At 57.3% G+C, this 26,084-nt stretch overlaps 1 protein-coding gene across 2 annotated transcripts in view; it reads left to right on the top strand.

The window, feature by feature from the left end:
• LOC110356209 (uncharacterized) overlaps positions 1 to 24,449 on the top strand; it is a 70,716-nt gene extending 46,267 nt beyond the window's left edge. Inside the window, exon 4 of one of the 2 annotated variants that reach the window (XM_065039087.1) lies at positions 22,920 to 24,449. In XM_065039087.1, coding sequence (XP_064895159.1) covers positions 22,920 to 23,438 — 519 coding nt within the window. In that variant the 3' untranslated portion in view covers positions 23,439 to 24,449. Of the gene's footprint in view, positions 1 to 3,659; positions 5,011 to 22,919 lie in introns of those variants that run through there. The other variant, XM_021282765.2, reaches the window with a different exon arrangement.
• Positions 24,450 to 26,084: the final 1,635 nt, after the last annotated feature.

The raw sequence follows: 26,084 nt of genomic DNA, 5'->3' as shown, positions 1-26,084 counted from the left end.
CAGGCAGGACCCCGGCCGGTGCTCCTCGCCAGCCAGCCAGGAGTCTGCATCCCCGCAGTCCCGAGCCCGAGGCTCTTGCCACTTGAAAGCCAGACGAGAGATTGCAGAGGGTTTGATCTCACCATAAACAAACTCAAAATCCAAGTGTAATCTTCTCCTCCTTTGTTTTCGGGTAAAAAGAGCAGCAGCATCTGTCCTCTCCCTGCACTGCTGCCAGATCTCTCAACGTGCGGTGAAAAGCAGCACCAGAATCCCTTCTTTCTTCCTTGCTTTCTTTTTTCTTTCCTTTTTGTCTGGTTTGTGCTTTGGGTAATTAGTGTATCATGGAGAGATAGTGTAGGGGGACAGGAAGGAAAAGCTGTTTATACAGTGAAGTAACTGGCAAAGCATCTTCAGACCTGTCTCTGCTTCCCAGGTGGCACCTCCGGCTTAACCGCTTCCTTGCTGTGACACAGAAGGGGGGATCTCTGCCAAACTTTGCCATCTCCTCCCAAAGAACTTCCCAGGATTAACCCTTCACTCACTCTCCTAGAGGAGAAAGCGGGAGTTTCCATCTTGTCTAGTACCTTATTTCTAAGCAGACGTGGCCAGAGGAGAGGGCGGTGACCCCAGGGCCATGCGTGGAACAAAGAATGAATCCTTAAATCCCTGTGGTCAGGCAAACATGGGGGTTTCCAGCCCTGCGCTTGTAGTTTTGCAGCCAGCAGTGCTCCTCTGGGGTCCCTGTGGTCAGCCTGGTCCCCTCAGCAACGGGCAAACTGAGGCACCAAATCGTCTGGGCTCCACCAGCAAAGCGGTGCCGGAGCGCAGCTCCAGCACAGCTTCCCCCGCACGCCCGCCAGCTCCAGCGCCCTCCTCAAACCGCAGCAGAGCCTTCGGCCACCCTGGCTCTCCCAGCCGCCGTCCCTCCATCCAGCGCCTCTCTCGCCGGGCAGGAGTGAGCCAGCCTGATTGACACGTGATTGACAGAGCCAATTAGCCAAACTAAGCCAGCTGCATTCAACTGGGTCCTCCAGCAGGCTGGGGGAGGAGGAGAGAAGCAGAGAGAAGGCCAGAATCCAATTCCTCTCCCATCAGGCTTGATTGCTGTTTTTGTTTTATTCTCAGCCTTTTTTTAGATGTCTTGGAGACGCTGCATCTCGTTTCCTGGATGCCATTCAAACAGTGCTCACCAGCTTCCCATCCGGTTGTCAGAGAGCGCGAGGGGGTTGTCATCACCTGGGCACGTTTTCCCAGCTCTGGGATTTCCCCAGGTAAAACAGGGAACTCCTCGTGCCGCAACATGTTCCCAGCGAAGTGTAGTTCAGGGAAGAGCCCCAGCGCCGTGCGGGCGGTGCAGGAGGGCGCGGGAGGCGGGCAGGGAGCCCTGCTGGGCCCCTCTGCCTGTGCCCTTGGCACCCGGAGCTGCTGGTGGCTGGAAAAGGAGCAGGTCAAGGAGGCTGGGCCGGGAACAGGCAGTCACAATAAGGACAGGCCGTGCATGGAGCTTGTCTCTCTGGAGATCTGGGTTTCTTCTTTCTCAATGTTTTTTGACTCATTTCCTCAGCTCACAGTCAGATATTTACTTAACCTTGCAACTGCGCTGCACGGGGAATGCCAAGTTTGGGGGCTGCAGGCGCTCTCCCTGCTGCCGTGTTTACACATGGAAGCTGACACGCTCCGCACACACGCGTGTGGGCACACCCGGCCCCGGGGCACGCACACGCGTGTGCACGGCGCACGCAGACATGTCACCGGCCCGCAGCGCGGGCTCTGTCACACCCTGCCAGCCCAGGCCCTGCCGTCACACTGTAAATGCTGCAGACGTGCCCATGCCAACCCCGTGTGATGGAGGAGACAAATCTCTCTGTATTTGGTGCCCCTGGACCCAAATCCTTGTGGAGCCGTCAGGGGTGCATGTGTAAATGAGCACAGACTGACTGCCTGTGTTTTCATCCGAGTGTAGAGCAGCCAATACGTGGAGTTTGTGGAGGAAAGGCTCAGGCTCTGCTCAGCCTGGAGGAGGTTGAGAGGGGATCTTATCAATGCTGATAAATATCCTGAGGATAGGTGGTCAAGAGGACAGGGCCAGACTCTTATCAGTGGTGCCCAATGACAGGATAAGGGGCAACAGGCACGGGCTGAAACACAGAAAGCATGAGGAGAAACGTCTTTGCTGTGAGATGCTGGAGCCTGGACCAGGCTGCCCGGAGCGGGTGTGGAGTCTCCTCTGGAGATATTGAGAGCCCTGCTCTGGTGACCCCGCTTTGGCCAGGGGTTGCACTGGGTGATCTGCAGAGGTCCCTCCGACCCCGGCCAGTCTGGGATCCTGGGACTTTGGTCACCTCTGTTGTGCTGTGGACCAGTCCACCAAGGCTGGGACACTGCAAAGTGAAGGAGCCCACCCCAGGGGTCACGCTCTTGTCAAGACTCTTGCTGGGGTGGGCAAGGCACGTCTGTGACCTGCTGTTCAGGCTTCTTCCTTCCCAGCTGTTTTCCCACCCAGCTCAGATGTTGCCGTACTCCCTCAAAGGCTGCCTTGTGTTGAATTGCTGGGACCCAAAGCCTCTTTTATGGGTGTAGAGTCAGCCCTTGCTGACCACCACCAAGGTCTGGACAGATCCCAAAGCCTTTACAGATTGTGACCGCTGTTGAAAGGGTTCATTTCTTCCCCTAATGAGATGCAGCCCTCGCTGGGGGCACTGCAGCATCTGTTCAGCAGCTCGTAGCAACCAGGCAGAACAATTTGGTCGAGGGATGGAGAGGAACGCAGCATCAGCCAGGCCAGGGGTTCACGTGTTCTCCGCAGCGCTTCTCCAGCTTCTGCAATAGCTGGAGCCGGCCAGGAGATCCTGTCCAAGTCGCCTTCGGGAGCAGCGACACTTGGACGGGGACAGCGCAGGAAAGCACAGTGAGCGCAGGGTTTGCACGGCCCCTGCGCACCGGGCAGCCCTGAGCAGGAGAGCAGCCAGCCCGGTCACCCGGGCTGTCCAGCACAGCCACCCGCACATCCCAGCAGCGCTCACCTGCCCCAGCGCGAGCAAACAGCTGAAATGTGCTGGACGGAGGCCACGGGCGCATTGCGCAGCCCTCCCGACGAGCCAGACAGCCTCCTTATCCCCTGCCTTCTCCTCCTCTTCCTCCTCCTCCTCACAGCCAGCTGATGGCAGGGAGCAGGCAGGAACCATGAGCTGGCAAGGGGTCCCCGTGTGTCCCCGTGTGTCCCGTGGGTCCCCGTGTGCCAGGCAGGAGCGCTCACGTGTGTCTGCAGGGAGGGCGAGCACAGCGGCCCCTGCACGGTGCCACCGACACACAAGAACCCATGGGGAGCTTTTTGCATTTGATTTTTGCCCCAGCTAAGCGCACATGAAAAACTCATTCAAGGAGCCACTTGAAAACATTCTCTTGCTCTTACATGTACACACACACTCAGGGTGTCAAATGATTTTGAATCAGCCAAGAAAGGTCTGATTAGCGTTAGATGAATGGAAAGAATCCGGCTGACTTAGTAAGCTTTGGATCCAGCCCTGCGTTACTAGGAAGTAGCTATCAAACCTTGAACAGGCGGCTGAGAGAAGTGAAACTCTACCCAGGTGTTAGAGATCCTGAACCGGGGAAGGAATTTTTCTTCCCTTTGGCTCTGGAACAACAACAATAACACTTTTTTTTTTCCCTTAAAGCCTGTTTCTGAACAAAGCAGGCAGGCAGTTACCCTCGTCCTCATCACTGTCATCTGCAGCTCTCTGAAGTCACGAGTGGTCACTTTGCCAAGGGATGCACCCTGCAGGCTGTGCCAGCAGCTTCTCTCAGCCCCTGCCGCAGGGAACTGCAGGGCATGCTCTGCATCCGCAGTGGTCCTCAGTGCATCCGCAGTGGTCCTCAGTGCATCCTCAGTGGTCCTCAGTGCATCCTCAACGACCCTCAATGCACCGCCAGCCGGGGTTTGCCAAGGGGACCCGCACAACGAGGTTTTAAAGTGAGTGTGGCAGAGAAGGAGGAAACTGGCAATAGTCCTGGAAATTTAGAGCCCTTTCACTGCCGAGCGCTTTAAAATAAAAAGTATTTATGATAAATTAATGAATTAATATTGTTCTGCCTCCCTAAGTCATCTCACTCGCTCTCCCTCTCTGGGGATAGAAACCGTGTAAGTACCTCATGGATAAACACGTCTCTCAGCCTGGCCGATGCTGCCCTGCCGCTTGTCCTCGCCCCAGCTGCCGAACAGCGAGGGGAGTGTAATTCCCCTAATTCCCTTGATCCCAGTAACACGTCCCGGGAGGCTCCGTGGCTGCCAGGGAGGTTCCTGCACCACGTTACGGCTTCGCTGGCTTGTGCAGGTCCTTCCCGGAACCCGCCTTCCCGGCTCGCGCGTTTCTGGGAATGAGGTCCCAGCGCTGTTGGTTTGGGGAGCCTGCCAGGATGGTGGGGATTTGGGGGAAATACATGGGGCCCCTGCTCTGCTTAACCCCTTCCCTGCCGGCAGCAGGTTCGGAAGCTGCCACAGGGCTGGTCCAGGGTGGCTCTGGTGACGTGCGGTGGACGGGACCTTGCTCTGCAGCACCAGCCCAGGAGCGAGTGTCTCGGCCTCCTGCATCGCCGCTCTCCGTGTCTGGAAAGGGAAGATGCTTCCCTGGGTTTCTGGTGGAAAAAGGGAGGGAGGGAAGCCATTTCCAGCCAGCACGAGCCAGCCAGAGCCAAGTGTGAGCCTTGTAAATCTGCGGCCCATACCTCACGGGTTAAGCGAGCCGAGGGGCTGCGTGTGCTAAGGTCAACACAGGCTGCACCTGCCCACAGGCTCCTGTGCGCGGCAGCACAATTGATGGCTTGTTCCTTTCATAAGTGCCGTTGGAGCGCGGTGCCCAGGCCCCGAGCCAGCCTGCTGATCACATAAAATATTATTTGTGTTTAAAAATTCCAGTAATTGACTATGCACCGTTTTTTTCCGAGCCTTCTGCCAAGGGCAGTAAAATGAAAATCCATCCCAGGTTATTTTCATCATGCAAATTCCCATTTCTGTAAACAGGAGTAAAGCGGCAGGACCCGTTGCTGGCAGCTGCTGGGCCGGGCCGGCCGCCCGCGTGTGCCGGGAGCGCCAGTGGGAGCCGCTGCCCTGCAAGGTGCAGCCGCCCGCTGGAGCCCCTGCCCCCCCGGCCCGGCTGCCCCGTCCCCCCCCGGGACAGCCTGGCCCGGCTCCTCGGGCAGATCTCTCTCCTCTCCCCGCTCCCAGCGGCTGCTCAGCACCGGGTCCGGGATGCTCTGCTCTTGCGCAGGGCTCTGCCCAGGCCTCACCTCTCATGTATCAGCCCAGCCTGGAAGAAGGAAGCGTCCTTCAGCTGGGAACCCGGCGTTTCCGGGTGGAACCCCCTTGCAGGCCGTGTGGCAGCAGAGGCAGCCGTGGAGGCGCAGGGAGAAGAGTGCTGCTCAGCCACAGTGGGGCAAGGCTGGAACCCCAGCTTCCCCAGCTCCAGCACTGGTTTCTCACACAGATGCGCTGGGGCACAGACGCAGCGGCGCTGGCACGGACGCGGGGGGCAGGCGGCTCTGCTGGTGCCGTGTTGATGGTTCGCAGCCATCCAAGGACACTGCGAGAACCACGGCGTGGTCAGAGATGTCCCACAGCAGGACACCGGCCCCCAACCCTCGGGAAGCCTGTTCCGCGTGGTCCGGGGCAGGACTGGCAGATCGGTGCTCTGGCAGCTTCCGAGAGCGAGGGGGAGATCTGGAGAGGATCAGAGGATCCTGGTTCTTCGGCTGCTGTTTCTAGAGCTGCGCAGACTTTGAGGTTTCGAGGCCAGGGCTAGGAAGAGGTCTAGAAAGCAATTGTAAGCATTACCAAAAAACCCCAAAACTTCTGAAGTTGCATTAGAGAGAGCAACAACTCTAAGTCTGTGCCTTGGGGCATGCAGCAGCACTGCCGGGCTGAGGTTGGGGCAAACGGCTGCATGAATTATCCCATTCTCGCTCATTATGAGGCCTCTTTGTACCCATTTTGGAAGCACGTGGGAGCAGCTGGGTTCGGCTGGGACACTGGGCCACACAAGGCCCTGACCTACTTGGAAATGGCAGTTTTGTTCCTATGGGCCTTTTGGTTTTGCACACATAAGCAAAGATGACATTTCATTCTCTTTAAGGAGGGGGGTGGGAGACCTTGCTAAGAATTCACATCTGTTTTGGAAACAAGTCAATGCAGGAAAACTACCCACATGCAGAAGTAATGTGGTTTTGATTGTATTGCACTCTATAGAAAGTAGTGCACACATATTAAACTATATTAGACAGTATAATAATGGCTTACAGCTAGTCTGCCTTTCATCTGGACGGGCTTCACAAACGGCACAGCGATGCAGAAGCCTCTTCAGTGCCACCGAGACGCAGCCGCTCTGGTGCGCCTCTGCCGTCTGGATCAGCGCAGCAGCATCGGACAAACGTCCGCCAGAAACGCGTGTCAGGGAGCGGAGAGGCTGGACTGGGGGACCCAAGGGCTTCCTGTCCCCCGCGTGCCCCGAGTTCAACGTCCAGGAACAGGCAAATCTGAAGGCGACTGCCTGAGTAAGGACTACAGGGAGGCAACTGCATTATGTTTTATTTTAAGGTGATCCCCACAGTCTAAATCTTGGCTAATTACTTTGGCTCCATCTTAAATGTTGCATGATTAATAGGTATGGATGTGTGTTTTACTAAAACCTATCACGTTTGAAGGGAATAATAACAATAATAAGTTTTTCCATCCATTGAGATCCAGACCACTTATGATAATTGAAATTGCATGACACTGCCAGTGAGGGTCTTGAGCGAGTTTCCAGTTACCCAGGTAATCCTGCGCTGCCTCCCGTTATTGCTCCAGGGATCTCAGGTGGATCCTGGCATTTCATTTTATTTTTCCCTTGTCCTCCTGGAGCGCCGCGTTGTTCTGTAGCACAGCCGACACCTCGTGTCCCGCGGCACGGTCCGGTGAAGCACTTTCTGATGCATTTGGTGCACGTGGGCCAGTGACCGGGGAGCGGGATCCCCACCAGAGGCCGCCGGGTGGCACAGGGGCCGTGTGCTCTGCATCCGGCCGCAAAACGCGGCTCCAGGAGCTCGTGCGGCTCCGCTCTGAGTCCTGCCGGCCGGGCCCTTGTTTGGTCCGGGTCCGGCCGGGCGCCGGCGTGACTCGCTCTGTGCACAGGGCCGAGCGCTCCGCGTGTTTATAGCACAGCGGTGACTGACAGGCTCAGCCCCGCAATTCAGGAGCGTTTATACAAACAAGGAGATGAGAGGCAGAGGGGAGGGAACGGGGATAGAAATGCCGGCTGTAAACACGACACGTTCCGAGTAAAGACGACTTGTAGCAGGGTGACCCAAACTAACAAATGTTGCAGGAGCGGAGCAACAGGGAGCGCGCCGAGCGCCCGTGTGCCGGCGTGGAGCGAGCTTTCACAATAAATGATTAAAGCATGGTTCAGATCCCGTCAAATGGAACGGTGCTAATCTAATCACAATCCATCTGGCACTGCCACATCTGTCCCAACACCTCCACCTCTTCATTTTCAATCAGCCTTAAATAGTACATAATTATTAATGTCTACCCGCCTGTCAGACGGCACAGGGGATTCACTTATCTCTCAAGACCGGCTAAGGCAAGACACTGATATCGATGGATCTAGCGCCAGGCTGGGGGGCAGTAAACCGCTTGCCGGGGTTTCGGGCCTCCCGCGGGCACCGTGGCTGTGGGGCGGGAGGGGACAGTGCTGCTGTCACAGCCAACACCAAAGGCCCAGCTGCAAACAGTCTTGTGCCTGGGAGAAAACCCGGCTCGGGCCTTTCCGTGTTCCCTCCGCAGCCGGGGCCACGGAGGCCAGCCAGGCTAAGCAGCCCAACATCTTACCAACCCGTAACATTTTATTGTGAGCCTCCCGAAATCTGGAGGTTTGTAAAGCCTCAGGAATCGTGTGGCTACGTGAAAATCTCATCTCTTTTTTATAAAAAAAATATTTTCCTGTCCTTGTGGCTGAGATAAAGCTCAAAAATATGAACAGGAACAATGTGAAACCCAGAAAGGAAACACGTTTTTTTCTCGGTGATTTTTAAGCTTGCTGCCTCAGGTGTGGAGACGTGAGCTGTGATTTCCTAACAATCAGGATTAAAGTCCTACTTGAGCCCAGCTCAAGCAGCCAGGACCAAGCCCCTGTCCCAGCCCAATATCTGCTGTGCTGCAGCCCTGAGCCGGATGGCAAAGCTCAGAAACCGCCTCCAGAAAGCGGAGCCGAGAGCAAATACCTCGTGAAAGTTGAGTGAGCTGCCCCTGGATGTTTCCAGAATAAGTTACCAAATAACCAGTGTCTTGGGGATAGCTGGTAAGCCCTTGAAACAAATATTCATTTTTTTGCTCAGCGCCATCGATCCGCGGCTGCTGCTCGGTGCTTAGCTGGATTTGGAGGTTGAAAGGCGCGCCGTCGCAGTTCACAGTTTGTTCACAGACAAATCCTGCTGGTTTGTTTGTTTACGGGTCTTTCTTCTTGGAAGGAGCCTGCTCAGCACGTCCAGGTGAGGAAGCTGCTCTCACACCACTCCGGGCATTCAAAGCAGGGGAGGCAAAGGCAGATGGGACGGAAGAGAGCTGAGCTGGAACACAGTGCTCCTCTCCTCTCCATTCGCCAGGAGAGGCAGTTTCCATAGGGCTTGCAAAGGCCAGAGGTGCAGTCTGCTCCTTGGTGCAGCCCGGCCCGAGCCGCAGGGAGCTGCGGGGCTGGGTGGCAGACCCGTGTGTTCCCCTGGCCCTCCCAGCCCCGGCCGCGGCGCTGCCTGGGCGAGGGGACAGGCCCCGGGGCTGGGCTCTGCCTGGGGAAGGGACGACAGCAGTTTGCTCTGGTCCGGGTCTGTCCCGGCTCTCCAGCAAGTGCTGGCCCATGGACTGATCTGCTTCAAAAATAAGGATGAATCAGTGGTGTCTCTTGGCTCAGATGCAAAAGCTTGGGCAATGGCCATGATTTATAGGCCTCTGTTTGGTTGGAGTTTCAGGCTTGCTTGAAATCTGGGGGAAAAAGTGGAGGATGCAACGAAGGAAGGAAAAAACCAAAGCCCAGCTAATTGAAATTGATGGAGACGTTCCTGAGGCACGGGCCACGCGCTCCCTTTGCGGGTCCTTCCTGGGGTCCCTGGGCTGACGCTGGGGGTGGTTTTGCTCCCCGCCATAGACAGGTGTCCATGAAGGGGAAGAGCGCTGCTCTGCTGTGCCCCCAGGAAGCCGCCCTGGCAGCTTTGGGGGTTTTGGGTCCGAACGTGGCAGCAGCGCGTGATGGGCGCTGGCCCGGCTGCCAGCCCGGCCAGGCTCTCGCGCTCCCTCGCCAGCGGGGCCGGGGCCGGGACCGCAGCAGCGGGCTCAGCGCCCGTGGTGCTCCGGTGCAACCTGCCCCCCGGCCCGCCTTGTTCCCCCTTTCTCTTTCTTCCGTTTTATTGTCTCGATCATCTCTGGACACTGGTTTCACTTTGATCTCCGGAAACTTTGGCATCGCTCCTAAAAAATATATGTATATATTAGGAAAAAAACGGGGGGGCGGAGAGGAGAAAAGCCGAGCCTTTGTTCCCCACAGCTGTTGTCATGCTGTAGCAAATCTCCACACAGGTATTAAACGCTTACCATTGATCAAACAGTCGGTGGTCCAGCGTTACTGGCACGGACCTGCTGAAGCCGGGTTATTTACACTAGAAATAATTTGGTTCCTGAGGTCTTGCTTGAGTTAAACAGAAAAAAAATAAAAGCCCATAGTGTCAGGGAGCGGAGGCGGCAGAGCTGCTGTTCCCCCAGCACCGAGGGGCCGGGGCCGGGCGCTGTGGGGACGCGGGGACACGCGGGCGGGAGCGGGACGGCAGCACCGGTGCTGCTGCCACCCCGAGATGTGGCTGTCCCAGCTCCTGCCGCGGGTACCGAGCGGCACCGGCAGAGCCCCGCGTGCTGCTCCTGCCCCTGTGCCGGCGGGACGGTCCCACAGCCACGGGTCAGGGCTGCCCCTCGCTGCAGCGGTGACACGGAGCACGCCGGGTACGGGAGCGAAACCGGGGGAGAGGCTGGGGCGTCGTCTGGCTCCCACATGTGCCGAGGTAGTTAGGAAGATTTATAGGGGAGAATGCAAGGCTTTTTCTTTTTGGCTTTATAATAATACATTAGGCTTTTAACCTCTGACCGGGAGCTCTGGCGAGGGGATGATCCAGGCAGCGCCGGGTGGCTCCCAGCCCTGCGGGGAAGGGGAGCGGGTGGGGAACCTCCCCGGTTGGGACCCCGGCACAACCGCCGCAGGGCCGGGCCGCGGTGCCGGAGGGGTTAACGCGGCTCGGAGGAATGTGAGAGTGCGGCGGCTGTCTTGAGGTCACCTGTGAGGGATTAGCGGGCAGGCAGACAGTTGTTGTTTGAGGACTGTCTGAGGCCGGGGAAGGGGCTCGGAGGGCTGGGGATGGGGAGGGTGGCTGGGGGCTGCGGGTGGGATCTTCCTGTCCTACTGCGCCACTATCAGCTGCATTTGTGAAAGCCCAACTGTAAACTGGCTGTTTTCCGCTGAGGAAATAAATCCATCAGCAGTGGGACGCGGCGGGACGGGAATGGGGAGGTGAAGGGGATCCCCGCAGCCCAGCCCTGGCGGCCCCGGGCGGGCGGCCGAGGCGCTGAGCAGGAACTGGAATGTGGCAGCCATGGCCGAGCCCATCAGTGCTGTTCACATGTGGGCTCCTTCCACACCAGGGAGATCTCCCTGCACTGAGGACCATGAGATCAGCTGGTCCTGGGTTCCCAGGTAGAGCCGTGACTGTGCGGAGCTCGGCCGGGCGGGGACGAGTGTGCGAGGGCAGCACGGAGGAACTGCTGCATTTGCTCTGGGCAGGGTCAGCCCGAGGCTGTGTACACCTTCACAGGTCGAAGCTGATCCACAGGACTGCGGTACCCGCCTCGCTGCTGCCTTGGTGCTGAGTCCCTGAACATCTTCTCCCTCCACCGCTCTGCCCGGCTCTGCCACTGGAGCAGAACCGGGAGATCCCAGCTCCCAGTGGCCTGGGATTCAGATCAGCACGGGAACTTTTCCTGTACCTGTTGCTGTGGTATCTGGTGTGCCACTGCACATGAAAGGTATTATATGAGGATAAATTCTTAATCATCACAATAATCAATCATTCTTTACCTATAATTTAGTTGAAATTAATCCAGCAGACGAGCAGAGGGCCAAATGGTAATCTGTGTCCTGGGTGTCTTTATTAACTTGGAAGGAGAGCATCTTCCGTTCAAATACAGAGGAAAGCTTGACAAAGTGCACCCAGACGTTTTCCATTTTAGAAGGGAGAAAATAAAAAAAGAAAAACCCCACAGAATAAACACTTCATACTTTAAAAAACCTCATGATTTCTACAGTCGGTCTCTGGGTTTGGGCTGGATCTGACTCACGGCTTTAAATGCTGAAGGGAGGGGACGGAGCCGTAATAAGCAGGGAACACCCAGTGCTTACCTGCAGGAGGTTTATCCTTGTGGTTTATTTAAATAAAGGAGCCCAAGTTGCATTTCAGGGCTTGTAGCTGCCTTTGCGCATTGGGTTTACATCAAGGAGACCTCTCTTTTGTGGAGCATGGAGCAGGTTTGGTGATAAACCAGAGGCCACGTGGCCGTCCTGCCCAAACTCTGCCTGAGAAACCTTCTAATGCAGAGAGCGCTTCCCTGGGGCTAATGGATGCTTTTATTGCACCAGCACTGTAATAAAACACAAAATAAAACAACTTTATTGAAATTAAAATGTAAATGGAAGATTTGCCGCGCGCCTCCATCCCCGCGGCAGGTGAAACCCCGGCTCCGTCTGAGCTTCGATGGGCTCCAGACCCGGCTCTGGGAATCGCGCCCATCGCAGGCCCGTCCCTGCGCCCGCACAGCGGGTCCCAGCACAGCGGGACGGTCCCGAGAGCTGTGAGCTGCGGGGGACGCGGCTCCTGCTGCCCCGCAGCTCAGCCAGCGGGGAGGAGTGACCTGCTGGGGCTTCCCCACTGGCCGTTTTCGGATCACTCAACTTTAATCTGCTTATGCTCCTCGTGTAGTCAATGAATAGGGAGAAGTTTTTTCCAAACGCGATGCAGAGCACCCAAGGGACCGAGAGAGGGGACATGGCGGGTCTGGGGATGGTGACATCCCGGACGTGCCAGCGGCTGGATGGAGGAACAGCTCCTGACTCACCCTTCCCGGCTCTGCCCTGGGCACCACTCCTGGTGGGACAGTGCAGAGCAGCTGACAGGACAAATAGCTGCGGGTGTGAGGGCCCTCCCGAGCTGGCACCGTCCCGCTTGTGGTTTGTGGCAGCCAGCACGGGTCCCAGGGCGGAGGGCGTCTCACCGGAGCGTTCTCATCCCGGACAGACGCGCAGGCTTCCAGGGAAACCCCTGTTCCCGCGGTGCTGTGTGGTCAGAGCCAGCGCTGAGCGCCGCTGGGCAGGGACCTGCTGTGCCAGCTCTGCCTGGGGCTGGTGGCGCAGGAGCTGTCCCTGCACCCCAAAGAGCATCACCCTGCCACGGGGCCGGGCTCTCCCGGCCAAATGCGTCCCAGCTGCTGAAGGAAACGTTCCCTGAGCTGGTGGAGGGTTTCTGGTAGCAGCTGAGGGACAGGATAATAAAACAGGAAAAAATTAACATGTAAGAAAACATAGCTGCACCTGAAGCAACAGAGGCAGAGGGAGTCAATGCAATTCCCCTCAATGCCAGAAAGGAACCGTACGTCAGGGGAGCGGGCTGCTGCCCCCTCCCTCCCCCCGCGCTCGCTCGCTCCTATTTCAAAGGCAGACAAACAACACACTGTACTGTGTGGCATCTCCACTCTTAAATCTTCCTGTCTTCAGGTTCGTGTAACTTGAGCTGGCAGGGCAGGATCTGACCCTCTCCCCAAGCCGTGCGGGGCACAGCCTCGGCCCTGCCGAGAAATCCCCTGCCGGAGCTCCCAAAGCCCCGGACAAGCCCAGGCGTGTCCCCCGGGAGAAGCGGCTGGTCCAGGGCGCCGCTGCAGCCTCTGATCCCCGGGTTCGCGTTCAAACCCGCGGGCAGGACCCGGCACCTCCGGCAGAACAGGCGATGCTCCGGAGCAGCGCCGGTGCCGGCTGGGCCTCGGGACCAGCTATTGGGAGTCACCTCCTGCCACGGGCCAAGTGCTGCACAAGCTCTTTGTGCTGCTTGCTTTGCTTTGCTTTGCTTGCTTTCTCTCTTGTTTTCCTCTGTCTTGCTTTCTCTCTCTTGCGTTGGTGAAAAGACATCATCTCTGTCTCCCATTCTCGCTTGCTCTCGCTCTGTGAGAGCTGATGCAGTTAATTGGAGCTTCTTGTAAGTGAACATTAACACAGGCAGAGCCAAGAAGACGTCTTGGCAGCAAAATATCATTATCAGTTCTTGAGCTCCAGCCAAAATCCCCTTGCGGTCAAAACACAATTCTTTAAACTAAACAATTAAAGATTTGTGCAAGTGTTGCTGCCACGACTTATCAAGGCCGGGGAGGGGCTGCTGGGCGCCCGTGTCAGCGGAGCGAGCGGTGCCGGCCCTGCGAGGAGCAGGTGACAGCGCCGGGAGGGGCCCTGGGATCCCCCGCCCCGGCCACAGCGCCCGGGGCTGGTGGCCCCACAGCAGCCAGGGGCTGATCCGACCTGTGCCACCCGCGTCAGGCTCCCCTCCTCCCCGCGTGTGGGTTTGTTCTTCCTCTTCTCCTTCCAGCCTCGCTGGAAAGTGACTTCTAGGTTTAGAGGGAGCTTCTGTCAGAACAAAAAGCGAATTCTCCACGTTTTCAGTGGTTTGTCAAAAACTATAGATAAAGCCTGTCTCCTTTCTGAGTGCCAAAGTATCTTTTGCTGCAAGGACCGTTTCTCATGTTTGTGCACTCAAAACCACACAGAAATGAGAGGAGATTTTAAATTATTATTTATTTATTCTTTAGGTTCTTCCGCCATCCCTCTTTGCTGCCGACTGACTGAAACAAGGGTAGGGCTGGTGTTACAATGTCATTCCTACGTGTAGTAGTTAATAGAGGAAATAATAGATAAAATATTGACTGGTTTAGAGCCAGAAGGTGTGGAAACCCAGCTCCCTGTGTCTCTTATCACAAAAGCTGTAAATGACAGTACTTTTTTACACCAGTGCCTGCTCAGGAGCTTCTGAGGATGAATATTCAGTGAGACGGAAAAAGAAACTGAATGAACACGTGGGTACCCAAACCTGCCGGCCTCTGTACATAACGGCAACGCCACCAGGCATCCCAGATCCCATTTGTCAGGGTTTAGGTACCTCTGTAACTGTTGTAGGTGAAGATGAGGCACAATTCCTCTGACCCTTCGTTTGTCCCCTGCAATGCTCAGCCCATGTACCTGAGCCGGCTGAACCCCCTGCGCTTTAACTCGGTGCCCGGCTGCCCCCAGGGCCGGTATGGGGTGTATTTTCTCCTGTGCAGGAAGCAGCAAGCCGTGGCAGGCTGCGGAGGCGCCTCAGAGCGTCCTGGGGACAGTCCCGCTGCCACCTGTTCCTATGGAGAAGGCTTTTTATCACAAACACTTGGTAAACAGCTGCCAGCGGAGCCTCTCTCTGCCTGCCCCGCGTTTATTCGCAGAGAGTCAATACGGAAAAACAAACATTCCTCGTCCTTGTGCACACACATCCCTGGGCTGCCGCAGCGCTGCCTGCAGAGCGGGGCTCCCAGATGGTGCCCGAGCCCGGCTGTGGGGCGGCCGGGGGGCCGAGGAGCACACCCCGCCTTTGCAAAGGGATTGTCCCTTCTTCCCTTCCCCATCGCAGGGACACATCCCTGGGGCTGAGTCCGGCAAGGTCAGACCTGAAACTCAAACCTCATGGGCTTCCCCCTCTCAAAGGGACTTATTTCCAGCAAGCCCTGCAGTTGCCAAGTTGAGCTTTGACTCCCCCGTCACCCTCGCTCCCTCCCGCGTCCCCGGGCAGACAGGATCCCCCAGCGCGACAGCGGAGCCGGAGCGGGAATTAACATGCTCAGGCTGTAATTAGGGCTTCAGCACCATGACACCTTTACAAGTGTCTTTATTTAAAGGCAGGTAAATTGGAGGCTTCCAGGTTGGGTATGTTAGCGGGGGGAGGTGGTGGTGATGATGGTGGGGAAGGGGTGAGACAGGAGGGATTTTAGTGGCGTCCCCGTGCTGTGACAGGTTGACTGTGCCTGGGTGATGGGCGGGAGATGCAGAAACTCGAAGGAAATTGGCTGGACTCAGTGGGGAGAGAGGGTGTAGGTCCTACATCTATGTGTGTGTCGAAACGGCTGTGTGGGAGAGCAGGGGGTGGGGGTGAAGCCACGTGGGTCAGAACCCCTGTTGAGCACCAGGGGTGCTCACCCCATCGTCCCACCCATCCCATCCCATCCCATCCCATCCCATCCCATCCCATCCCATCCCATCCCACCCCATCCCACCCCATCCCATCCCACCCCATCCCACCCCACCCCATCCCACCCCATCCCATCCCATCCCATCCCATCCCATCCCATCCCACCCCATCCCACCCCATCCCATCCCACCCCATCCCACCCCATCCCATCCCATCCCACCCCATCCCACCCCATCCCATCCCACCCCATCCCACCCCATCCCATCCCATCCCACCCCATCCCATCCCACCCCATCCCATCCCATCCCATCCCATCCCATCCCACCCATCGCTGCCGTGGGCCGTGCCAGCCCTGCCGCCTGCCGCAGACACAGCCGCCGACGTTGGATCCACATGATGACACTGGCAGCCCCGAAGTTCAGGGATATTCAGATCTAGACCAATCTCTAAGGTTTTTTTTTGACAGCTGCTGCCTCTACTTTAGGCAAGGACATTAGCGCCGGCAGGAAAAAAATCTGATTTTAATGCAAGCCCCAGTAATCAGCTATTTGTGATGGAATTTTATCTGTCCTGGTCTCTAAGGGATGAGAAGCAAGCAGAGAGGAAAGAAGGGTCAGAAATTAGTATGCAGAAATATCTGATCAGCCAAAGTAATTTTCTTTAATAATCGTATTCATACTGGCTGCTCTCCGCTCACTAGAAGAATTAAGTATTTAATAGTAATATATTTCATCTGGCAGCAGTTCCGTTTCGTTAGGAGCTGTGATGCCTGGCCGGGTGGGGGTGGGCAGGGAGGCGGCACCAGGAGGGTCCGGCCTGCCCGACGAACAAAGCTGCAACGCTGCCGCGTTCACCAGCCCCACGGGCTGTGCCAAAGCTGCCGCGTTCACCAGCCCCACGGGCTGTGCCAAAGCTGCCGCGTTCACCAGCCCCACGGGCTGTGCCAAAGCTGCCGCGTTCACCGGCCCCACGGGCTGTGCCAAAGCTGCCGCGTTCACCAGCCCCACGGGCTGTGCCAGTGTCCCCTGCCCGGCCCCACTGGGGACAGCCAGCCGGGCAGCGGGGACAGCGTGGGCTCGGCACGGAGCTGGAACCGAAGAGGAGAGGTGTCGGGACCCGCCGCCGCGGGAGGAAGGACCCGCGCGCTGCCCTGGACACGTCCACGGGTGTTTTGGTTGGGCCCCGTGTCGGAAATCCTGCGCTGTGTCCTCTGGGCCGGGCAGCACAGGAGGTCACAGCAGGTTTGGCCTTTAAACCTGCGGTTCTGTAGCTGCCAGGAGATACACTAATTATTAGTATTGGCATCCATTCAGGAAAGTGTTTAAATGCGTGCTTAACTTAAGCATGGCCATAAGTCCCATTGACTCTAATGGGACTTAACTACCTGCTTAAATGCTGCCCTGAATATCGATGTTTTCACAAATCGGTGATTATCCACAACAACCCCCAGTAAAGGCAGAACCTCCCAGAGGCGTGCGGGTGTCTGCCCGGTGTCCTGTGTCCCCACGGTCACCCAGCGGGACACGCAGCCCCCGAGCTGCTCAAAGAGGGACAGAGGGACAGAAATTCAGATTGGAGTTCAGATCCTCTCTGTTCTTTTAAAGCACACGGCACAAACAGCTGGGAGGTGATGCTGGCCGTTCAGATCACGGTTCAGATCACTCAGCAGCCTGGGCTGAAACGCCCGAGTGTTGAGCGGGCAGTTCCGCGGGCCGGGGGAGAGGCAGCCGCGGCCTTCGGGGTGTCCCGGCCCCTCCGCCGGGAAAACAAACCCGCACAGGCCAAACTCCTCCAGAGTAACAGCAGGCAGATAGTGCCACAGGCTCTGCGAAGGTCCCTCTCCAGAGCCGGTGACCCGTCCGTCCATCCGTCCCGTGTCCCTCCTGCCTCCCCTCCCTCTCCTCCCAGCCCGGCTGCAGAGCGTGTTTGTGAGCTCACAGGGAACGGCGGGACACGGGCCTTTCTCTCGGCTCTAATGAAACCCTTTAATCATATTCAAATAGGTTACTGTTCAGGGGGAAAATAGAAATATGGATTTGATAGCAATAAATTTCCCTGGCTGGCTAAGCCCAGTTCTTAATTGTCCTGTCCCAGGGCTCGCACATTTCATTGTTCGTTAGGTGCTTAAGTCCCTGCTCTCATTTTGTGGCGGTGACATTACCGCTGATGGCTCTAATACTCTCATAATTTGAAAGGGGATTTGCATGATAGAACGCAGAGTATTAAAAGAAAAAGAAAAAAGGAGAGTTAAAAAAAAAGGAGGGAGGGGGCGAAGAAGGGGGGGGCAGGGGAGCGGCTCAGCCTTCACTTAAAAAAAAGTCACTTTCTTCAAAGTCAAATCATTGTTTTCATTAAAGTGAAAAAAAAAGTGTCTCTTCTGCACAGCCAGTCTGGCCTGGCACTGGTATTATCCTTATTGTTGCTAATGGTTATTAATTATTATTATCCTGCTACACGGAGCACTGCGGACGTGATGTCCCCAATGTCCTTGGGACAAAGAGAAAAAACCCGCCGGGTGTCCGAAGCGGGGCGGCTCCGGGTGTCCGAAGCGGGGCGGCTCCGGAGCCGAGGGGCGAGGCCGGGGGCTCTGCGGCCGCCCCGCGTGCCGCTGTTTCGGCAGCACCGCGGCTGCTCCGCGGGGTCTGTGCCAGCAGTTTCCCCCAGCCCGCGTGCCCCGGCGTGCGCTGCGCTCTGCCCGCCCTTCGGTCAGGGGGTTGTTTGGGTAGAAAACACAACGTAAACCCTGAGCCGCCGGCCGCTGCCTTCCTCCCCAAACCGGGATACGGGGAGAGAGGAGCGTCAGTGCATGGCTGTTCCTCAGACCCGCACACGGTCCCTCCGCTGCCTGCGAGGGGGAGCCGGACCCGGCCAGAGCCCCATCGTCCCACCAGCCGCCTTTTGGAGCTGGGAAGGACCATCACGGCCACCTGAGCTGCAAGTACCAGAGCCCTCAGCACCAGGGCTGTCAGCGATCCTGATGTGGATTTTATAGTGGCGAATGTACCTCTGCAGGAAAAGAGGGACATGAGTCTCCAGGGTTTTGTTTTGCAACGTGAAAAGGGGGGAGCGGCGGCTTCCGCCTGTGTGGCTGGCACAGAGCACGCGGGGCCACTGCCCTGGCGGTGCTGCCGCGGCTGAGGTGTGTGACACCCTGCTCAGGTGTGTGACACCCTGCTCAGGTGTGTGACACCCTGCTCAGGCGTGTGACACCCTGCTCAGGTGTGTGACACCCTGCTCTTCTCAGATCTTCCTTTGCTTCAGCCGCTAGTTCCCTCCCAACTCTTGACAGCGATTCGGTTGTTAATTTCCTGAAAAAAAAAAACAAACAAAACCAAAACCCAAACCCCAACAAAACGCAGTCTTAAATCTCTTTTGAGGGGTTTTGCTTTTCCCCTTGCTGGCTGGTTAAGGGGTAAAATAAACGCGCATGCATCAGAGATCAAGAAGACTTCCCTTGAACAAGCCAGAAACCGCCCAGCCTTTCCCGTGCCTGGAGCTGCCTGCAGCTGGGTTTCGGGAGCGGGCGCTCGCCAGGCTCAGGCGCTCTCCAGGCTCAGTGCTCACCAGGCTCAGGCGCTCGCCAGGCTCAGGCACTCACCAGGCTCAGGCGCTCACCAGGCTCAGGCGCTCGCCAGGCTCAGGCGCTCACCAGGCTCAGAGCTCACCAGGCTCAGTGCTCACCAGGCTCAGGCGCTCGCCAGGCTCAGGCGCTCGCCAGGCTCAGTGCTCACCAGGCTCAGCGCTCGCCAGGCTCAGTGCTCACCAGGCTCAGGCACTCACCAGGCTCAGGCGCTCGCCAGGCTCAGCGCTCACCAGGCTCAGGCACTCACCAGGCTCAGTGCTCACCAGGCTCAGCGCTCACCAGGCTCAGGCGCTCGCCAGGCTCAGTGCTCACCAGGCTCAGCGCTCGCCAGGCTCAGTGCTCACCAGGCTCGGGCGCAGCCGCGTCACCCGCTCAGATCCAGCTTTGCACCAGCACCGGCCCACGGGCCACCACCCGTCTGGCCATGGCCGCGGCTGTGGCGCGTCTGGCTCGTGCTCGCTGACACACCTCCGGCTGCTCCTTCCCTTCCTGCCTCACTCTTGTCGGAAAAATGCATAGAGAGAATCTGCCACCCAAAATGAGCCTTGGGGTTAAAATAGCTTTTTTCACACCTTTGTTGGAAGACCACAGTTGTATTCTGCAAGGGCCGGTGCACGGACACACACAATGTTCCCCCGCCCCGGTGTGCTGGAATCTATGAGAGGCTTTTATCCATTGCCTGGTCATTTTCTGACAATAAAGTGGAAGCTGGAAGGGTATTAATTATTTTTGTAGTGTCTGAGGCTTAAACAGAGATCGTTTTTTGGCTGCTGTTCTTTTACCAGGTGATGTAGCATCATTCAAGGTGAGAGGGGCCCGGTGAGTGAAATCAGCCGGGTCTGTTGATCTCAGCAGCACTGGCGTCATTTACCCGGCTCGGGAGGCTGCTCTGAACTTGCTGTCCCCTGTCCCCGTGGCTCCGTCGTCCGTCCCAGGCTGTGCAGGGACCCACAGCCCCAGCCCGCGCATCCAGAGGTTTCTCCATTTCTCCGTGGTGCACATGGGCTCTTTCCGGGCGTGTTCCAGGGGAAAGGATCCTCCGCAGGTCACAGAGCTGATTTTAGCCCCGGAGCCACACACTGAACCCCCTGCCACAACATCAGGTGTGTACCAACTGAATTCACCCTGTGGGAAGCACCGAGCTCCCCTTGCTTGCTCACATTCCCAAATTCAGATGGATTTCGCCCTTGCTACTGGCAAATCCTGGCAAAAGCGCATCCAGGTTTTCTCGCCTTGCTCGTCCTGGGCCTGGAGCGAGAGACGGGGATTAGCCACAGGCAAAGCCGGAGCGCAGAGAGAGCTCAAAGCCCATCGGAGCTCCTTGGCGGGAGAGGGATTGGGATCCAGCACGTGTGCTGGTCCATGTCTGAATCCAGAGAGATTCAGGAGCTGGTTAGCGATGCGCTGAAGGAAGGATCCTGGTCAAAATAGGATCATCTCGTCTCTCTTCTATTCTGTTTTCATCGCCACGGTGTTGGACCACTTCCCACTAACATATTTACCCAGCGAGGTGACTACCATCTGTCTCCTCTTTATTAAAATACTCCAGGATTTTCCCCCATGAGTCTTTGTCCTTGGGAATAGGAAGAAAGGATGTCAACGAGCTGGAGGGAGGGCTGGGAAGTGGGTCATACCCTTCAGGAGAGCGCTCAGACCCTCCAAACTGGGGCAGGCGGCGAGGCCGGGGACGCGCTGCTTGGGTTGGGCTGCACGGCTGATCCCGGGGCGGGTTTTGCCTGGAGCCGCCATTCCAAACGGTGCCGTGTGTGCTGCCAGCCCCCACCGTGCAGCAACTTGTTCCCCGATTACGTCACCCTGCATAAAAGGGAATTATTCAGACCTTCGTTTCAGCTGAAACAATACTGCAATTAGCTGAACGTGTGCTGCGCTCCCCAGCCACCCCTCCTGCCCATCGCCGAGGAGCCAGGCCTGCCTGGCGCAGGCCGAAATCAGACCCGCTCCCAGGCTCGGGGATTAAGTCACTGAAGCCGATTTTGTGGAGTTTAGGAAAACGCCCATTTCCTTTGGAAAAAGAAGAAAAAGGGGCTTGGAGCAGGCCCCGGCGACGGCTGCGGGGCGGCTCTCGCGGCGCTTCTCCCGGCGCTTCGCCCAGCCCGGCGGGTTCTGCAGCCGCCGCGCACCCCCCGCTGCCCCAGGGCTGCCTGGGCCACCACGCAGGCGGCCGGTCCCGCGCGTGCGGCTCTCCAGGCGTCCCCACTGCCCCACGTTGTCCCCTGTGCAGCGGAACCGCGTCTCCACCCTCAGCCCGCGCGCGGGTCGGTGCCGGGACGTGGGACGTGTCCCAGGAGGACTCCATGGCCACCGCGCGAGCCCCGCTCGACTCCAGCAACACCAGAGCCAAAGGGGAGCTTAAATATTTTTGTTCTCTCATTCACTTAGGGATGGGGGGAGGGTGAAGGGGGGAGAAGGGAGAAGAACGGGAGGGGGACAAAGGGGGTTTAATAGGCTCCAGTGACAGCACAATGTCCACATTGGGAAAAGATTAATGACGAAAATTAATCGCATGACCTTTCTTTCGAGGAGCTGGAGGTGAGGCGAGCCATTAAAGCCTCTTATGTTGTAATTAACGTTTGAGGGGAGAAAAGACTGGCTTTAGAATGGATGTGATCATTTAATTAGGGTTATGCGTCAGTGCCACAACAGGTTCAGAGAAGTCATAATTTAACTATAGCTTTAAATTACACAGTCAGAACGCGGATGGCAGGGTTTAATGGCAGGGAAGCGCTGCCACCGAGGAGCAGGGAAAACAATTAAATAAACACCTCGAATGGGAGAAGGAGAGAGGAGACAGACGGCAGCGGGCCGAGGGCGCCCGGGAGGGCAGGCACAGCCCGCGCTGGCCAAAGGGAACCCTGGAAAACCAGAGCAGGATGGACCTTGAGCCGCCTCCCGCCAGCTCCGCCGCTTCAGCCTCGGCTCTGCAGCATCAGCCTTGGCTCTGCAGCATCAGCCTCGGCTCTCCTCCCCGAGCGGGGTTTCCAGGGCAGGGGATGTTAATCCGCCAGCCCTGATTTCCCCTTCTCTCAGCCCAACGGACACGGCTCCTAATCGGATTCATGGCACCGTTGCCCAGGATGCTGCCCTGGCAGTACCTGGTACTTGATGCTCCTGTGCAAGGCACGAGGCGCCTTGTGGTCAACACTGATCAGCAAGAGCAACGCGTCTTTGCAAATATAAGATTTTAGAAAAAAGGCCACAGGCCACGGCAGGGCCACTGTGGCCACAGGGACCGCATGGCAGGGGCACCGCAGCCACGGGCAGTGCACAGCCGGGGCACCATGGCCACGGGCAGCGCACAGCCGGGGCACCATGGCCACGGGCAGCGCACAGCCGGGACACCGCGGCCACGGGCACCGCATGGCAGGGGCACCGCAGCCACTGGCAGTGCACAGCCGGGGCACCATGGCCACAGGCACTGCAAGGCCGGGACACCGCGGCCACGGGCACTGCATGGCAGGGGCACTGCGGCCACGGGCACCACACGTCTGGGACACCGTGGCCACGGGCACCGCACGGCAGGGGCACCGTGGCCACTGGGCTTGGGGGAAGGTGTGTTTGACAGGGAAAAGTTGGATGGTATTTGACTTTGGCGCAGGGAGGAGGTTTGACAGCCCCTCGGAGCAGCGCAGGCGGGTTCGTGTGTTAGAGAAGAGGTGAAGGTGGATGTGTGGAGTCTTGGAAAATTATATGTGAGAAATGAGTGTCATGATCAAGTGCTGCATATTGGATGGATTATTAAGGTTCAAAATTAAAACATATACAATATTGCCGATGCCAAGAGCTCTCTAATCATAAATCAGTTCCCCTGACCCCTTCATAATCATGAGATTGCCCTAAAGAGCATGAGATTTTACATAATAATAAATGTGAAAGGGTTTTTTTTAATTGGCCTTCTGTTTTTTCGAGCCTGCGGTGGTCACGTTTTCAAACTCTTCCTGGCAATCAGAAGATGTTTTATTTGTTTTTTAGTGAAGGTTTTTCTCTGACACCGTATCTTTGTGAAATTATGCTCCAGGAGACACTCAGGCGCTTCTCCGGAGCCCCTTTGGCAGCGCAGGAGCCGGAGCGCTGTGCCCGCGGTGCCGCGCTGAGCTCCCTGCACGGGAGCCGCCAGCTTCAACAGCTCAGCGTCGGGGAGATGACAACAGCGAGCCAGAAATCCAGAGTGAATAGTTCTCTGAGGCCAACCAGCTGCTTAAACCAGGATGATACTCGGGATAAAGGGAAGAAACTTTTACTTTCTCCTTTCCTTTCATCATCCACTTTGGTTTCCCTCTTGCTTTCGCTCACTGAGGGACCGTTACTACTGACGTGCGCCTTTCACTTTGCTTTTGATCTGCTTTGCCTTTCAGTGAAGGTCCCTCTGTCTTCCCACCGCGCCGCCAGGCTTGGGCTGCAAACCTTTGCTTCTCTTTGGGGAGAAGCCCTCAGATTCTTGCAGCACATAAAAATTGTGAAGGAAACCCTCAAATGCCAGCACTTTATTAACTATAAGCTCTGCAAACCCCTTTCTGTCCTGGCACACGTGGTCTGAGCGCCTCTCGCTGAACTGGTGCTGCCCCAGTTAACACAAGCCAGCTTTGTGTCACCACCACTGTCACCAACAGCTCCTGCACAGCTCTGCGCAAGAGCAGGACCAGATCTTCGCCTTTCAATCCTGGTGGTGTTTTACTCTGAGCAGAAACGAAAGGGGAAGGGCTCACAGCGTGGCCGCGGCTGCTCTGCGCCCGCAGCGCTCCCCGCGCCTCCAGCTCGGCAGAGAGCAGCAGCACCTGCTTAACCCGGGCAGCGGGGCGAAGTCCATCCCTGCTTAGTGAAGCACTTGAGACAAAGTGCTCTGCTAAATCGAAGCCAAATGCAACTCTGGGCTGCGTAAACAGAGGTATCCACTTGTCAGCGCGGCTGTGCACATGCCAGAGGACCTGCTCACAAACAGCTCCATGAAATGGGCCTCTGTCCTGCCGAGCGCTGCGCCTCGTTGCGGAGCAGTAAGCGACTGGAGCCAGAGAGCCCCAGATCCCAGCCAGCAGCAGCGACCGGAGCGTTTCCAGAATCCTCAGAGCTTTGGACTTCGGGGAGTGAATGCTCAGATCACTTCTGGACTGAGTTAGCGCTGCCTGTCTCTGCAATCTTTCTGTGTGCACAGGAGGATCTCCAGCCTGTTTCATCCCACATCCTCACAATCGCTCCAAGCCCGCGTTGCTGAAGCCCCGTCCCCGGGGACGTGCCGGGGCCCTGTCACCCCTGCCCTGCCCGGGGAGCGCGGTGGCCCCGGTGCTGCCGAGCAGAAGCCTCGTCAGTCCCGATCACTGACGGCCCCGTAAACCCCAGTGCCCTCGAAAGACAGGAAAAATGGAAATGACTTCTCTCCTTCATGGAGGTCTCGTGGCCTTAAAACTTAATAGTCTCTCAAATGCCGTAATGCAAGAGGGGACTTTTATGGACTCGACAAGGCATAATATTATTAAGGTGTGTTATTATATTAATTCCAATATTTCATGAGACGGGGCGGGGGAGAGGGTGAAGAATAAAACCTCTCCCTGGGGAGTTCTGGGTTGTCTTATCCCTCCCCAGGGATGCTCAGAGGGGTCAGTGGCGGCTGCCAGGGCTCCTCGGGTGGCAATGCCACTGTCACCGAGAGCACCTTCCCCTCCTCTTCTCCCATCCCCTCGTCCCCTGGCAGACACCGAGGGTCCTGGTGGGCGCCTCAGCCTCACGACACCTCTTGGACTGAGGGGACGGCTGGGTGACACTGAGTGATGACCAGCGGTTGGAAGCGGGTGCCGGTGTCCGTGGGGAGGGAGCAGCTCGGGCTGTGTGCAGGGATGCACGGGGAGCGCAGAGCTCGCAGTGCGGTCTGGCTGGTTCAGCTCAGGTTGCCCCGACCGAGCTCTGGGAGCAGATGTTGGCTCTGGATGACCGCGGCCGTGGCGCGGTGCCTCGGGACAGCCCATCTCTTTCTCCTTCTTTCCCCGCTTCCCTTTTCTCTCTTTTTCCCGCTTTCTACTTCTCCTTACCTCTCCAAACCAAAGTGCCTGCTGGGATTTTGGAGTGCAGCCACTGCCCAGTTTTCACCGTGTGTGGGCAACACCAAACAAACAGACTGTAAATAAAATACCCTCTCTCTCACACACACATATTTTCTCCATTACCTCCGCTAATACTGTCTTTCTTCCATCTTGAGTTCAATGTTGTTTTTTGTCTCTCCCAAACCCCTCCTCCTCCTCCTCCCTGCAATTTATTCCAGCTGTGAAAACCTTTCTGCCATCTCCTCTGCCACACGGGCGGGTAGGTGAGTGGCAGCGAGAGAAGCCCCTCTAAGCCACCGTGCCTAATCTATCCCACATGTGCGGCTTGGCCCGCGGCCCACGCTGCCGCCCGGCCGGACCCCGCGGCCCTGCCGAGATCAGCCCGGACCTGCGCGGGCTCGGCAGAGGTGGAACCGGGATGGAACCGGCCATTCGGGGCTATTTTCTCCTGCGTCTTCTGCTGCTCAGTTGGCCGGTGTGGTCTGAGGTGAGGTGGGAGCCCGTGGGGAGGAGGGGACACCACGGGGAGGACGAGCCATGAGCGCATCGAAGTAACTTCAGTCCCTGTGCCGAGCTGGACGATGCCATGAAGCCAGTCTTTGCTCATCTCCATACCTTTAGGTAATGCTTTTCACTTTAACATCAGCCTGTTGGGAAACCGGCCCCATCGTCCCCACGAGCTGCTGGGGACACAGCCCTGCGGAGTTGGGGTGACTTGTCTGGTCCCACCCTGAGCCCCGCGCGGGGCTGGGGGGCAGTTTGGCGTCCTCTGGAACTGCGTGTGAATTCCCTCCTGGGAAAAGGGCCCAGGAGCCTCCGCATCGCAGCTGGATGCACTGAACTGTTCCGCTCTAACGTGTCCAGATCCCTCTGGGGCTGATGGAGACAAAACCAAAATAAACCCTGTGCATTATTCCAGTCCCCCGGTGCTGTATTAGTCAATAACACATCCTTGATCGTAAGCACGAGCATGCATGAAAAGATCAGATCATCAAATCCTTCCATCTCTCTGTTGTGTTCTTTTTTTTTTTAATAAATACATATCGAGGCTTTTGCGAAACAGAAATGAGGAGCATGTTCAGCGCTTGGCAGAACTTTGTGTGGAGCCAGCGCAGCGTCCTGCCCGCCGGGTCTGTTTGTCACTCGGAGCT

This window comes from Columba livia, chromosome 22 (assembly GCF_036013475.1).
Source record: "Columba livia isolate bColLiv1 breed racing homer chromosome 22, bColLiv1.pat.W.v2, whole genome shotgun sequence".
In the NCBI taxonomy this organism is placed as follows: domain Eukaryota; kingdom Metazoa; phylum Chordata; class Aves; order Columbiformes; family Columbidae; genus Columba; species Columba livia.
The sequence above is the reverse complement of the archived record's forward strand: the minus strand, read 5'-3'. Positions and strand labels throughout refer to the sequence as shown.